General features: G+C 41.1%; 1 protein-coding gene across 1 annotated transcript in view; it reads right to left on the bottom strand.

Moving 5' to 3' along the window:
• Positions 1-14,466, bottom strand: part of tiparp (TCDD-inducible poly(ADP-ribose) polymerase) — a 48,181-nt gene that overhangs the window by 11,954 nt on the left and 21,761 nt on the right. The window contains exon 4 of the mRNA XM_079621615.1: positions 12,537-13,390. Coding sequence (XP_079477741.1) covers positions 12,537-13,366 — 830 coding nt within the window. The 5' untranslated portion in view covers positions 13,367-13,390. The remainder of the gene's footprint in view (positions 1-12,536; positions 13,391-14,466) is intronic.

Below are 14,466 nucleotides of genomic sequence, written 5' to 3' on the forward strand. Positions count from 1 at the left end.
AAGTAATGGGAAAAAATGACTCTAAAAAAGGGCTTTAAACTAAACAATATTGTTTTTTTTTGTTATTTATGAAATACGACCAGGATATTTCTCAGTGAGGTCCATCTGAAAGAGCAAAGTGAGCTGCCAAAACTGTCATCACAGACAGATGGCACAGAAAGGAAAGAATCGTGCTCACACAATGTCCTACTATCTTTGAAATCATGCCAACAGACACCAAATCTGATATAAATGCATGACAAACAAAACCAGGCCCAGACTTCACATGCATGCGAGAGAGAAAGAGGGAGGAAGATGCTTATCGTTGCTGTTTTAACTGACCTACTGAACTGACTCAGCCAACCAAACCATACGTATGCATGAACCAGCCGCTCACACACACAAAATGTCGTCTTCATGATGACTGAGAGGGTTTCCCAGCAGTCCGCGCCAAAATTAAACCCATTGTGTACACAAGTTAAATGGTTTACTTCATCCAGGAATTAAGATCCTGTCATCAATTGCTCAATCCAAACACATATGACATATTGAAAGATGAGGAACAGTTGGAACTGACACAATCACTGTTGTGTTTGCTTCATGACACTAGATTAGGACACAAGTCACTTGTTTTCGGGCATTAGGTCATTGTGTTTTTGTCATTTTGGCCCTGGTTCACTTCATAATGTAAAAAAATTCACAATTTCACAGTACGCCATGCAGGAACAACTTGAGTAAGTGATGACAAAATTTTCATTTTCATTCAAGATTCAGGAACCAAAATCTCTTTTTCAGAGAAAAACACACACTGTGTCCTCTCAACTGGAACACCATGGGCTTCAATCATACACACCCAGAATCGCTCTAAAGCAGCGTGTTCGGGACAGCCTGTCTTTCACAGACAGTTCCGGGCACACAAACACACATTCTGCCCTAGCAAGCGGTCTCTGGCTCGAAAACCAACAGAGAGACGGGCGGACGGTTCCCCGAACACAGCACGTCCATCCGAGCCAAGGCACCAGATAAAACCAGACTTCCACATTTGGAGGCATTCATGTCCTTCAGACCGCACTAAAGCTAGACTAACTCACACACACAGTTGCTGGGGGACAAAATGTAGATTGTTTGTGTAATCTCACGTCTGGAAAACATTCATTATCTTGTGTGTGTGTGTGTGTGTGTGTGTGGGTGGGCAACATGGGGAGAATGAAACTGACGGCTCACAAACAACTTTTTCTCACATACCGGCAATCGAAACACAAAACCTGAACATCTAGACAAAGAATGTGAAACTATAAGCCTGAAAATGTTATTACTCAGAGTAGAGATACGTCACCTACAATGTCTTTGACACAAATGAGACCATTTATGATTTATAGGAGAAGCTATAAAGTGGACTGCATCCCTCCCTAAATATCATTCTTGAATCAGTCTGGTTTAAACTGGTCTAGGTGGTTTCCCAGCCTGGTCAAGTTGGTATTTATAACACGGTTTAGCTGGTCGTCAGGTCTATCCAGCTAAAAAGTGGCAAAAAACCTCTAAAAACAAGCCAACAGACCAGCTGAGCCAGCGGAGACCAGTTTAGACTCGTTTTATTCAGCAGTGATACCTCAGCTCAGTGTTATTTTAGTATTATTTATATACTAGTAGTAGTATATAATTTAAGCTTAATTTCAATTACAGATTTGAAAAGTTTTACACTTTATTTGGACTATACTAACTTTGCAACTGCACTGTAAAAAAATATTTTCATGATTTGTTATCACAACTTTTTATATTTTGTCAAATCAACTTCGATAACTAATGTGTGAAGATAACATACTATTTTGAGTTTGTTTATTAAACCATTCTTCTTCATTGTATTAACTCAAATGTTTAATTACCGGTACAACAAACTCAAAATATTAAGGCAACAAGGTAACTTGCTTTTTTAAGTTGAACCAACAATTTTTTTTACAGTGCACATTAACTCTCATTAGAGACTGTTAGGTTCGGGTTAGTAGGATAAGTTGACATAAACTGACTAATAGTCAGTAGAATGTTTGTTGGTGGAACATCAAAATAAAGTTTTAGCAGATATTAAGCATTCGATCTACTAATACTCTAATAATGACTGCTAGTTGACATGGAGTTGCAAAGTTACTTATAGTAAGTATGTCTAAAGTGGACCGTCAAAATAAAGTGTTACTAGTTTTAGTTTTTAGTTAACAATAACAACACTGGCTCAGATCATTTGGTCCAAATATTTGAGTTAATAATGAAATCTCAGAATTTTAAATTGAATATTGTCAATACTTCTAAGCACAGTCTTCAGCGAAGACGAAAGTAAGATTATCGGGTCTTTGTCACCGGAGAAAAACATGACAATGGATTTACTTTTGTGATTTTTTTCACCTACAAGAAGTGCAAAAAATCATACAAATCCTTCTCTTGAATCCAAAAGAGCTGATAATATGAAAAGAAATAGTAAAACAACACCAACAATATTATCTGAATGCTCTGACAACATCCCAGAAATAAAAATGCTGTCCCTTACACAACAACTGCTCAGTAATCCTTAGATACAAAACTGATCTGGAGTTTCTCAACAGAAATGAGTTTCACAAGCTAAACATCCTTGTGCAGTTGCTCTCTGTTGTTGCTGACTCATGCTAAGTCATCTGTGCTCGATACACCAGCAGAGACAGCGCCAGCATCTCTGGGCTCGGTGACCGAGAAGACGAACGCCGCGCTCTCGCTCCACCTGTCCTTCTGCATCTCAAGCATGCGCACACAAGAGCCATTAACAAGAGCGATGGCTATCACGTCCCGGAGTGAAAGCGCATGAGAGAAAACTGGTTTGGGTAAATGAAGAGGCTCTTTATGAAAGTTTCTTTCTGTTCTTTCTCTCTGCAGCGCTCGTTCTTTGTCCAGAACTCTCTGCTAGTACAACGAGGAAAGAACAGGGCATTCTGGGATTAAGGAGGTTACAGAAGTGACTCCACAGAGAGCTAAGACAACATGAAATAACAGAGTCAGAGCTCTCTCGCAACTCCTTTTGAGCACGATGTCATTTATAACGTCATTTCTCAGACCCGATTATCTGGCAATCTGGTGGCGGCTTCCATTTCACTTTAACATGAACACATGAGCATTTGTGTAGTGCTCAGCTTGTGTTACCTCTTTCTTTTGGATGTGCATCAAGGTATGCGATACCGTGTTTCACCGCAGCACACACACATCCGCGCTGGCTTTCCTGACAGACTAGGTTTCACAGTAGCTCACCCACACACACACTTTCTCAGACCTGGCATGCCAAACCCAAGTCGGCCACCTGTGCGCCGGGTAACCATGACCACCATTATTCATGATGACGGGCCGAGTGATAGCGTGGCGATAACAATAGAAGTCCGGTCAGAGGACGCTTCGATCCTCTCGCTCTCTAAAAATAACCTTCCAGTCATTAAATTAAGTGCAAGACCTGATTCTCTCGGAGCTCATCATCAGCACCAACCTACTTATGATGAAGCCATGGGATTTTCTACTTTACATCGCAATTCTGAAAGTGACAAGCGTGCGGGAGTGGACAGAGAGATTGATAGACGTACTATAGATAGATGGGCAGACAATAAGCAGGATGGAGAAAGGCAGTGAGGGAGACAGACTTGTTTTGGTCGCTCGGATCACAGGTGGACGACGGGGTTTAAAACGCTTTGAGCTTGTCCACTTTCAACCACTTCCAGAGGTAGTCGAAAACACATTTCTTTCGTAGTGTAAACGCTCATGTGTTCGAACAGCCGCAGAAGACGCCGACTCTCCGTCTACTGATCTAATGCGTGAACATTACGGGAAGAGCGCTAGCCGGATGGGATTTAAACTTTGTCGGCTGGAGACACAAGTTTGGTTTGAAGATAAAAACACACCGAGCACAATGTTCTCTCACCATTCCTGATTTCTAACACACTCACAGTGTTCGGCTGGTCAGAGCAGAAACTGTTTTTCCTGTCATCTCCATTCACATTCATATGTAAATTACATGAGCTTATTTCCTCCATTTGATCAAAAGATCGTAAAAAATCCCATAGGCTACATTTATCCGGCCTCGTCTCGAAGAAATCAGGACAGAAGTGGCAGAAAGTGGACAAAAGAAACGGATTAAAACACCAGGGGCCAGATTTACTAACAGCTTGCTCCAGCGCAAACCCTCTTCTGGCATTAAACAGATACTGTCAGGATTTACTAAAGACACGCAGTGAAAAATTTGTGCTGAACAGGCGAGGACAGGGTTATTTCTACGGCTGACCTTATCACTCTAAAAAATGCTGCAATTTTGGGTCAAATATGGACAAACCTAGCCGTTGGGTTACATTTTTAACCCAACGTTTGGGTTTGTCCATATTTGACCCAAAATTGGGTTGAAACAACCCAGCATCCTTTCAGACGCGAAATGTATGACATGAATCACGCAAGGTTTGCGCTTGTCAATTTACTGGTGTTTGTGCCATTATTTACCGCCCAAAAAAAGCATGTCTTAAACCAGACGCTACCTGGGAGAATAGATTGTGTTGGTCATTATAGAAATGATCTGACTGTGTCTGTTTCTTCATTTGCGTGTCGTCAGTAGATTTTCCACTCCCACGATGCGGTTTTGCAATTGCGTTCTCACGGTAATTTGCCGTTTAGTAAATCTGGCCCCAGGTGTAAATGGGAATGTGTCTCCCTCGTCTACTCGTGATCCGATCGACCATAACACATCTTAACACCAGGAGTAAACAGGGCCAGAGAGAAGAGAGGGGAGTGGTTGATAAGCCAGTTTCTCCTCTCTTTATCTCTTTCTCTACCTGTGAGGTGTAGTCACGGGTGAATAACCTGTTCTGTTCTTCCTGTAAACCCTGCTAAAGCGCTCGATGTCCCCCTGACCCAATCATGAGGCAGCGTTCATCATCACGGTGACCGTGACCTGTAACCGCCTGATGATTCACTGGTGTCAGGCGCTGAGATCAGCCAGTGCACACACACACACACACACACACGACTCAGTGAGATGGAAAAGCGTGAGAGCGAGAAGTATTCAAAAACTCTCGATCCAGCAACATTAAAATGACCTTGAATAACCTAAAAAGGAAATAATAACATGAAAGGTCAGTATAAAGGTAAAATATTCAAAGGATTGAAAGGTCAAAGTATTGACTAAAGCCTAAATGTTTTGCCAATGCACAGAGAAAATGGACCGTAAAACTGCTATATGCGTTATGAAGAGCTTTGAAACGCAACACCACGTTAAATAGATAATAAAAAGAGAACTGTTTTTGTTCATATACTTAGAGAGAACGTTTCAGGTTTTAGTTTCACAATTTAAAAGCCATGTACACAACCGCATTTAAATGAAGGTTGAAATCCCCTAAATTATTCTTCTGTGCATACACAAAAATATGAGTCAAAAAAGTCAGAATATCACTAAAAGAGATTTATGTCACTGCATTTACAATTAGTTTAGTTCAATTTAGTACACACTTTGCAAATTTCATTTTGAGAAACGCTAGTAACCATCAACATTTTCCGAGAGCATGCTTAACTCTACGATACAATTCTAACTTCTGTAAAAAAAATTAACTGTGTACGTACAGTAGCGACAGATTTTGAATGATATCTTTAAATACAGCACTACTGTGAGTTATGAGGTTGTTAACCAATGGCATTTGCTTCTGTTGAAGTTGTTAGCCTCCATTATTTCAGCTCATTTAAAAAATAATCGTGTTTAACAGCGTAATTCCTGGTGAAAAACTACATTACCCATGATGCTGTGCAGAAGATTCCACCAATCAGAGAGCCAGAAAAAGCAACACTGCCCAAAATATTTATTTAGCTCCCATTAATGTAATCAAGTCGATCTCTGTACGCTCTCAAAAGACTGAAATGTTTGTATATATATATGCATATTATGCAATAAACGTAAAATATATAGTTTTTATCCATGTAATCAACGTTTAAATTAGTAGTTTTATATTTCTCCATGGTTTTTAATTGTATTATGCTGTTCGCAGTACTTCATAGGATTGTAGATCTTTCCCTCACTAAAGCCGTTAAGTACACAGTCTTGAACCTTTTTGTCCGATTATCAAAAACATTTTTGCTTCAAATTAAAGTTTGTAATGTTGTGATACACCTAGTAGCTGATTGGCTTAGTTCATCAAGGCTTATGACTCTTTAACAAAGACTATTTTATAATCCCTATGGGAAAAATTAATGGGAAAAAAGGGGGCGAGGACTGGTGAACTATTGAAAAAAAAAAAAAGAGAGAGGCGGAGACTTGGTTGTATCTGGTTGTTGATTGGATGGAGGCAGATCTGAGGCCCCATCCACACTACTGCGTTTTCGTTTAGAAACGGAGACCCTTTGCTACGTTTTGGCTTTGCACCTCGCGTCCAGACTACAACGGCAAAAACGAAGACCTAAAACGGAGAAGTTTAGAAACGCTCCGACCCCGTTTTGTGTTTTGAATCTCCGGAGGGCGTTTTAGTGAAGACGGTCAAAACGGAGGACTTTAGAAACGCTGACGCAGAGGCTCACGCTCAGCTCTATGATTGGATGTCATCAGTCATGGCGTATCCTTCCCCGATTCGTCAGCCACCCATCACATGACCCGTCCCCGGGAAGAAAACGTACAAAAACAGCCTGGACTACGTAACGTTAGTGACTGCAACATGGATAACGAATTACAAGCGTTACTGACGTTGATGTCTTTGCAAGCAGCTGTTGTGCAAGTAAATTCTGCATTTTACAATCTTATAACTGCCTACATGCGCCTGTTTACACCGGCACGCGCATGCCCAGTGTTGGTGAATGGTCACGTGATCCGCGTTTTCAGTCGTTTTAATGTGGACGGAGATCAATTCTAATGCGCAGCTAAAACGCTGGTGTGGACGGAGATCGTGTTCGTTTTAATTCTCCGTTTCTAAACTAAAACGCAGTAGTGTGGATGAGGCCTGAATACGAGCTATTGTATGAAAGGGGTGTGGTTTAAGCCGACTAAATGATTGGATAAGTCCTGCTTATGTCACCAGAAGGACTGAGAACAGTGACAAGCGTATTTAGCTGCTGTGTCCATGACCAAATTGAAACGGCTTCAGTTTAACTTGCCCAGGTTATGCCAGTCTCTTGTTATCCAGCACTTCTGCAAAGCAGGGGAACTCGAGCCCAGCTGGCAAACTAAAACACTACACAGTTCTGCTTTTCCGAAAGCTAAATCACGCTTCTGCTGATTTCACCAGCTTTAAACGCACACACAGGGTACTGAAGAGAAACCACGCTAAAAGGGTCAAAGCTAGGGGAGGGAGGTGGCTGAAAGTACGGGAACGCATGAAGTGTGAAGGATTAGCAGCCCTTAAAAACCCTGTGCGCCACTGAGCATGCCCGAACCCATGGTCTGTGTGGGGATTGGCATGTTCCCCATATAACCACTTCTGAGAGACACGCTCCAGCGATTAGCCTTTAACCCGTCACCCCGTTCTCTCTTGGCACATATGCCACAAACGCCAGTGAAAAGGCACCTCTGGGCCAGCTGTGCTTTGCAGTGTCAGATGGTCGACTGGAGACACAAAGCGGACAAGATCCAGAAGAGGAAAGAGAGAGAGATTTCATATTTCTACGCTCTACTGGCCCTCATCCCAAAGCACCACAACATCTTCCCACCTTCTTAATCCCATAAACATAAAACAACTAATTTTTACGTGCTCAGCTTGAGCCTCCCGCATGCCAGCATTATTCACACCCAGCACGAGCGTCACAGTCTGAGAAGAATTAAACAAACACACACACTCACGTATGCACCTGATCACACACTACCCACCCTGAGATAAGGCAGTCACCTCTGCGGGAGGTAAACCCAGCAATGAGACACAATCAGCAAACAGATACTTACAACACACACACACACACACACACACAATGACACGCAGGACAGCTGCAGAAGTCGTATCAGTAACGTGCAAACGCCTTTTTTAAGGTCATATGCTGTATACACAGTGAAACATACAGAGCCTCTGACTGTGATGATATTAAAGGGATAGGTCATCCAAAAATGGAAATTCTGTCATCATATACTCACTCCAAACCTGTATGATTTCTTTATTCTGCTGAAGAATATACAAGGAGATATTTTTGGACAATCTTCATGTTTTGGACCCCATTGACTTTCATTGACACAGAAACACTAAGACTATCTTTTCTTTTATGTTCCACCGACGAAAGAAAGGTTTGTAACAACATACGGGTGAGTAGATAAATGATGAAAGAAAACAAACCTTATTGGTTCTTCTGGAAGCTCAAACCCCATCAATAAAGCATGTTTGATCTTCAAATCACCGTATTGTATGTCTTTCCTGTGTTGAGCAATGTTTATTTGTGAATAAAAGCCTAGATTAAACGTGTTGATCATATAAAGCAACCGTGTCTCTTCTGAAGACTTGGATTAAACTGCGTGATTCATATTTCACGATCACTTAACAACATTCAAAAGCATCAAAGTTTTTGTGTAATAGGCTAGTCTTTCAATGTGTTATTAAAAATATATCTTATATGTATATATATCTGATATATATGTTAAAGATGAACGAAAGCCCTCTGGATTTGAAATGACATGAGGGTAAATTTTCTGGGTGAACTATCCCTTTAAATGAATAACGGTTATAATGGTTAAATATTCAACCAGGTGATTTTTGGACAATTCTTATGATTAAGCATTTTAATCCCACAATGCACTACCAAGGAAACCTATTTAACAGATGACTGATGACACTATAAGTTCAGCGGACAATCCGACGAAAATATATCACTCCTAATAATCAATTAAACTGTCTATGCTATCTAGTTTTATTGCGTTATGGAAGGATGTACCCGTCACTGAACTAAAATAATCAGGTGTGAATAGACATTTAGCGGATTGAGTAAAGATGTACAAGCTTAGTAATAACCTGATATCTACACGGACACGGTGTTGTAATAAAGCATCTGAGTGACAGCTGATTATAAAGCGGAAAGGGCTTTCCATTCTTCCTCTTCAATATGTTTAAGGGAATACATCAACCTCAATCAACACTCGACTTCTCAATTTTTGTTTCCATTCAGGGAGGAGACGCTCAGAAGAGCTGAGGGCAAATAAATACTCTCGTTTCCCTCTTGCAGTCTGCATGAGAAAGCAGAAAAAGCTCTCAGGATGTTCTGGAGGCCACGCAGGGCCTGACGGGACGTGCACACGCGGGACCGTTTGTTCAGACAGTCCAGCCACTATTAGACTCGTTCTCTTTGTCTTTGTCCCTCTCGGCAGGAGAGCAACACATCAACATACTTCAGCTGCAAAGTTGGCCAGCATTTGTTTATGTTAGAAAGCACATTTGAACGAGAGAATACAGCTCATGATCTCACTCGCACAAAAAACACTATGATAATTGAATGAAAGAGGAAAAATATACCGGTAATATGTCCAAAAACACAAGGTAGTACCATAGTGCATATTTGTAAGTGAAAGTACTGGGTGATACACCGATTAATCTGACTATCGTCTCTATTGTGATTACGTTGCCGTGATGATGAGGCATCAGGAAAGCTTATCATTTGAATGCGTTTGTATGACTTGCAGTTTAAAAACAAGTTATTTAAACCGTTCAAGAGCAATAAGCAGTAAAAGAGGATTGCGTGAGCTGTCTGAGCGCCCCTATGTGAAACGCGCACATATAAAGCCGCTGCTTGTACAGTTTTAGGCTATATTACACAATTATTAGGGTTGAACAGTCAAATACACACGCTTATGTGTCAAAATGGCCGCCTTTGTCAGCGTCGATATAGTAAATGTAAACAGCTGCGATATAGTGTGTGTGTATCAGTACATTAGATCAGTGCATGCAAGTAGTAACGTTAATAAGAATAAATTGACATACTATACACTGTTTTTTATACATTTGATTACTTTATAAAATGTATATAGTAGCCTTTAAGCCTTGACTGTTTTCTTCAGTGAGCGTGAGAGTTGTTTTTCTTATGTTAGTTAGGCTAGTATCAGGTTTTTTTGTGATATTGAAATTGGTGATGAGATTTATGACATTTCAATGATACCATAATTCATTTATTTAAAGCAATATCGTGATATATCGTAATCGTGAAATAAAATGACTTGTATCGTGATGATTTTGGTTATGTCGCGCACCCCATGACTGCACCAACACTCGGCATCATTAACACGCTACATTACCACCACATACTTTTAAAAGTGTAAGAGAGAAGGAATCCAGGAAGAACACATTTTATGAGTCAAACTGACGGTGAACAAGTCAAGAGACCTCACCCATGTGAATAATTTCATGGCTCGTCTAAGGCGTTATCTGCTTTCTCACACACGCAGGCACACATGCAAACACCTTGGTTTCAGGTCACCGTGCCCTTGGTGCACACTGAGATTGTGTGACAAACACAATCATCTCAACCTCAGCTGCTCCCATGGAGACCAAACCTTCAGGGTCAAGGGTTGCACACATTGCAGCACAATGGCACAAAAACACTAAAAGCTATCAGGCACCGGCACATCCTTTTGTTAGGAAATATACAATAAACCTGTGGATTACTGGGAACCAAAGTTAACAGTAACAGCCTGAGAGATCTTTTTATAAACAGCCCCAAAGAATTTGGACACTTTGGCCACATAACAAAATACTTTAAAAACAAGCCAAAATCAAGATCTAAGAAGCGATTTTTGTACCTGTTTGTCAACCAGAAAGTGTCCAAATACTGTATCTTAATTCTAACAGTATAACATGATTTATTATCATTTATAATCCTTGTTTTTGTTTTTCTTAAATGTTTTACTTGGAAATTCAGCATCTGCTGTTTTGCTTTAAAATGATTGTGTCTTGGCATTCAAAAATATAGTCGTCCAAAAGTATTTAGACACCTTGGTCAACAAAACAAAATGGCAAATCAAGATCTAAGAAGTGATTTTTGTACCTGTTTGACAACCAGAAAGTGTCCAAATACTGTATTATAATTCTGAACAGTGTATCTAATGATTTATCATGTACAATCTTTGCCTTTTAAAAAATATATACTATTTCACTGCAATTTTACTTTAAAATAAATGCCTTTAAATGTAATATTGTGTCTTGGCATTCAAACATACAGTGGCCCTGAAGTATGTGAAGATTTAGGAAGACATTTTGGGCATATTTGTCTTTTTTTTTGCAACCAGAATGCGTCCAAATACTAAACTGTTGGAGTATGTGTATCGATTTATCATTTAAAAGTCCTTGCTATTTCCCTTTAAAATAAATGCTACTTAGTTTGCTGTATTTAAAGCAATTACATTCTGTGCCCAATGGCGTCTGTCACATAAACCCTCTCATTTCTGCTCAGTAACATAACACAATGACTTCTTCTAGAGAAAAAATCCCCCACACATTCAAAAAAAGATGGGGGTCAGCAGGAAAGGGTGTGGTTTACAGGCCCTGTGGGTCTCACTTTACCCCGAACCACCAAAGTCAGCAGGAGGTTAATGGTCGGCTTCAGCTATTAACATGAAACAGGTCACTGGGAGCCACGGTTCTGAGAGCACATGGGCTGATCGAGCCAACAGAGACGGTTACGTGGCCACTCGGCCTATTAAACTCTGTAGACAAAGACCCCCTAAATAGTCGGCCGTCCCGCAGGAGAATTTCCATGACAAATCGACAATGCTATCTCCAAGAAGGAAGTAGCCAGGAGCTGTGTCATGGTGAGCATTAAAATCACTGTCTCTATTGCTTTGTCATGACCCAAGTGCACTTCCTTTTGCAAACCGCTTTTGCATACAGATCAGGCTTGGGACCTAAACAACACTCTCACAAACAAAAGGGCCCTTTTGTTGAAGTGAAATGAAAAATCTAGCTGGGTAAAAGCCACCATGATTTCAGCTCGGGGACAAAAACAGTTATGGCAATGGTGATCGGTAAGACTAAGGCTGTTTGTGTGTGTGGATGTGTGTGTAAATTATCAAAAAATAAGAGACTGAAATGCGTGCGTGCATGAAAGCCTGTGGGTGTGCATAATTGCGCGTCTCATTTATTTGCGAGTCTGCATGTGAGCCCTTCTCTGTCTGAGCGACGAGTGCGTGAGACCGCCTGAGCGCAAGCCGCAGCGTGTGTGTGTGTGTGCGTTTGACCGAACTAAGCAGAGGCGGGTCGAGTAAGTTCACGGCTTACAGCTGTCAGTACGCTTCCACATGTCGGGCCAGTCAACGGACGGCTTATAGGAAAGATGCAATCTCTTACTCACATACACCTCATCCACAACACAACACCTCCTGCACACAGGGCAACTTCCTGTCACGCACTCGCTCGGTGTCTACTTCTATACACCTCACTGAAAAACCACGGCTCAGCTGGTTTGCTGGTCCCTCTGCTTGGTTTCAGTATGGTATTAAGCAGGTCAAACTGGGAGACCAGCTAAACCAGATAAGTGGCGTTTTTTACCCGTTTCTCATTGATCTACACACTAAGCATACATGATTGAAGTCGTTGAAGAGCAACCCAGAGGGCAAAATCAAAAGCACTTACAGAAACTTAAGTCTGACATGTTCGTTGTCTGGGTTGCAGTAAAGCCTCTCCAGTTGTTCTTGAGAGTCATCCGATATGCTCTGCCAGATCTGCGTGTCTGCTCTGTGGATTTGCCAGTGGTAAGGTAAAACGGTGTGATGGTGGGCGCAGTCACTGCCATAGATGCAAACGCCCTGGAGGAAATCCACACAGATCGATACAGCATCCCCTTGATGCGTGTGATACTGGAGCTGGGTCAGGAGTTCAAACACTAGATCCAAAGAAGCCTCCTCGCTTTTATCCTGAAAGATCTCGCCCTCTTTGATGGCGAGGCAATTTGCACCCTGCAAAGTCTCAGCGGTGTAGATCTCATTTAACTTCGACCCCGAAACGTCAGAGGCGGGCGCGGGGACGCGCTCATTAGTGTCTATGGACACCCGCTGTATATCCGTCACCTTCTGTTCCCCCACAAGCTCGCTCGCGGCTACGTCAGCGTCCGTGCTTTCCTCTTCCTCCTCCTCCTCCTCCTCCTCCTTCAGGCACACCTGACTAATCCTCGACTGCTTCTCCACGACAGCGGTGCATATAGTCCTCTGAGGTCGAGACGGGTTTCGTGGAACAAACACGCCGTCCCCCGACACCAGAGCGTCTGAGTTCAATAACGTGCTCAAAATAGGGTCCTCTAAAGCGCGCAAGCATTTTGTGTCCAGTTTTCTCTGTGCGTGTTTCTTTTTGAAGTAGGGCTTCACTAACGGGATCTTGTCGGGGAGTCCCATCCGCTGCTCGGGGAACTCGCCGGTCTCCATGGGAAGAGCTAAAGCGGGCTCAGCGGCGTCTACTGCCTCCTGCATGCTGCAAAAACGTCTCCACGACACCTATTCACAAAACACAGCAACATGAGTCAATGTATATTACTGACGATAAGCAGGGAGTGAAAACAAAACGGATGGGGATTCTAAAATATGCATTGTTTAAAAAAAAAATTTGAGTCATTTAATCATTTGGCAGACGCTTTTATCCAAAGTGACTTACAAATGAGGAGAGCAATAGAAGCAATTAAACGAACAATATGCAAGTGCTGTTACCCTTCCCAGTTACGTCTAATGGTAGTATATATAATATATGTAATAATATTAAACTTGTCTTGTCAGTGTTGCTAAACAGATGCTATTTAGCGAATAAACGTCGCGTTCACCAGCAACTATACTATAGTACTCGATGGAGCGCTTCCCATTTAGCGAAATATCTGGCGTCGTATTATCAAAACATTATTTATCACTTACTATAGATTTAGTACATGTATCCGTCTTCATGCTATTTAACTAATTGTGTGTACACTCGTAGACACTTTTGGGTTTCAGGAGATTCAAATTACTGACAGACTATTTGTTATAAAACTCGACTCTTGAGAAAGTCATTGAATAGTTCACACACTGTCTATAATGTTTATTCGTCTAATTTTGTCCATTTGTTGTAATGCATATCGCGCAACAACTAATCGTTAAAATCGATTATTAGCTTTAATTAAAATAATCGACAACGAATTTGATAATCGATTAGTCACGTATGCACGCTTTGCCCGGGAAATCATCAGCCAGTCGCGTTACTTTAGTAACGAATAACCCATTTCTACGGATAAAACGCACGGGAAAAGTACATTATCCAACTTGTCCGATTAAAAATATGTATAAGTAATCATATTTATGAGAGCATTAACAGTTAAGGCACTATTGTTGGAATAGCTCATTAATGACATTTGCTATATTTGTTTTCATATGCATTATATTACACATTGTTTGGACAGCATTGGACAGGATGTGGAATAACATTGTTACAATTTATGGATTAAAATATATTTTTGAATTAAAACTATTTTTAAATGTATAATACTTGAATTTTTCATCCGATTATTCGGAATAATAATGGACATATTTAATTTATTATCAAAATA

Source organism: Phoxinus phoxinus (assembly GCF_949152265.1).
Source record: "Phoxinus phoxinus genome assembly, chromosome: 8".
Taxonomy (NCBI): Eukaryota; Metazoa; Chordata; class Actinopteri; order Cypriniformes; family Leuciscidae; genus Phoxinus; species Phoxinus phoxinus.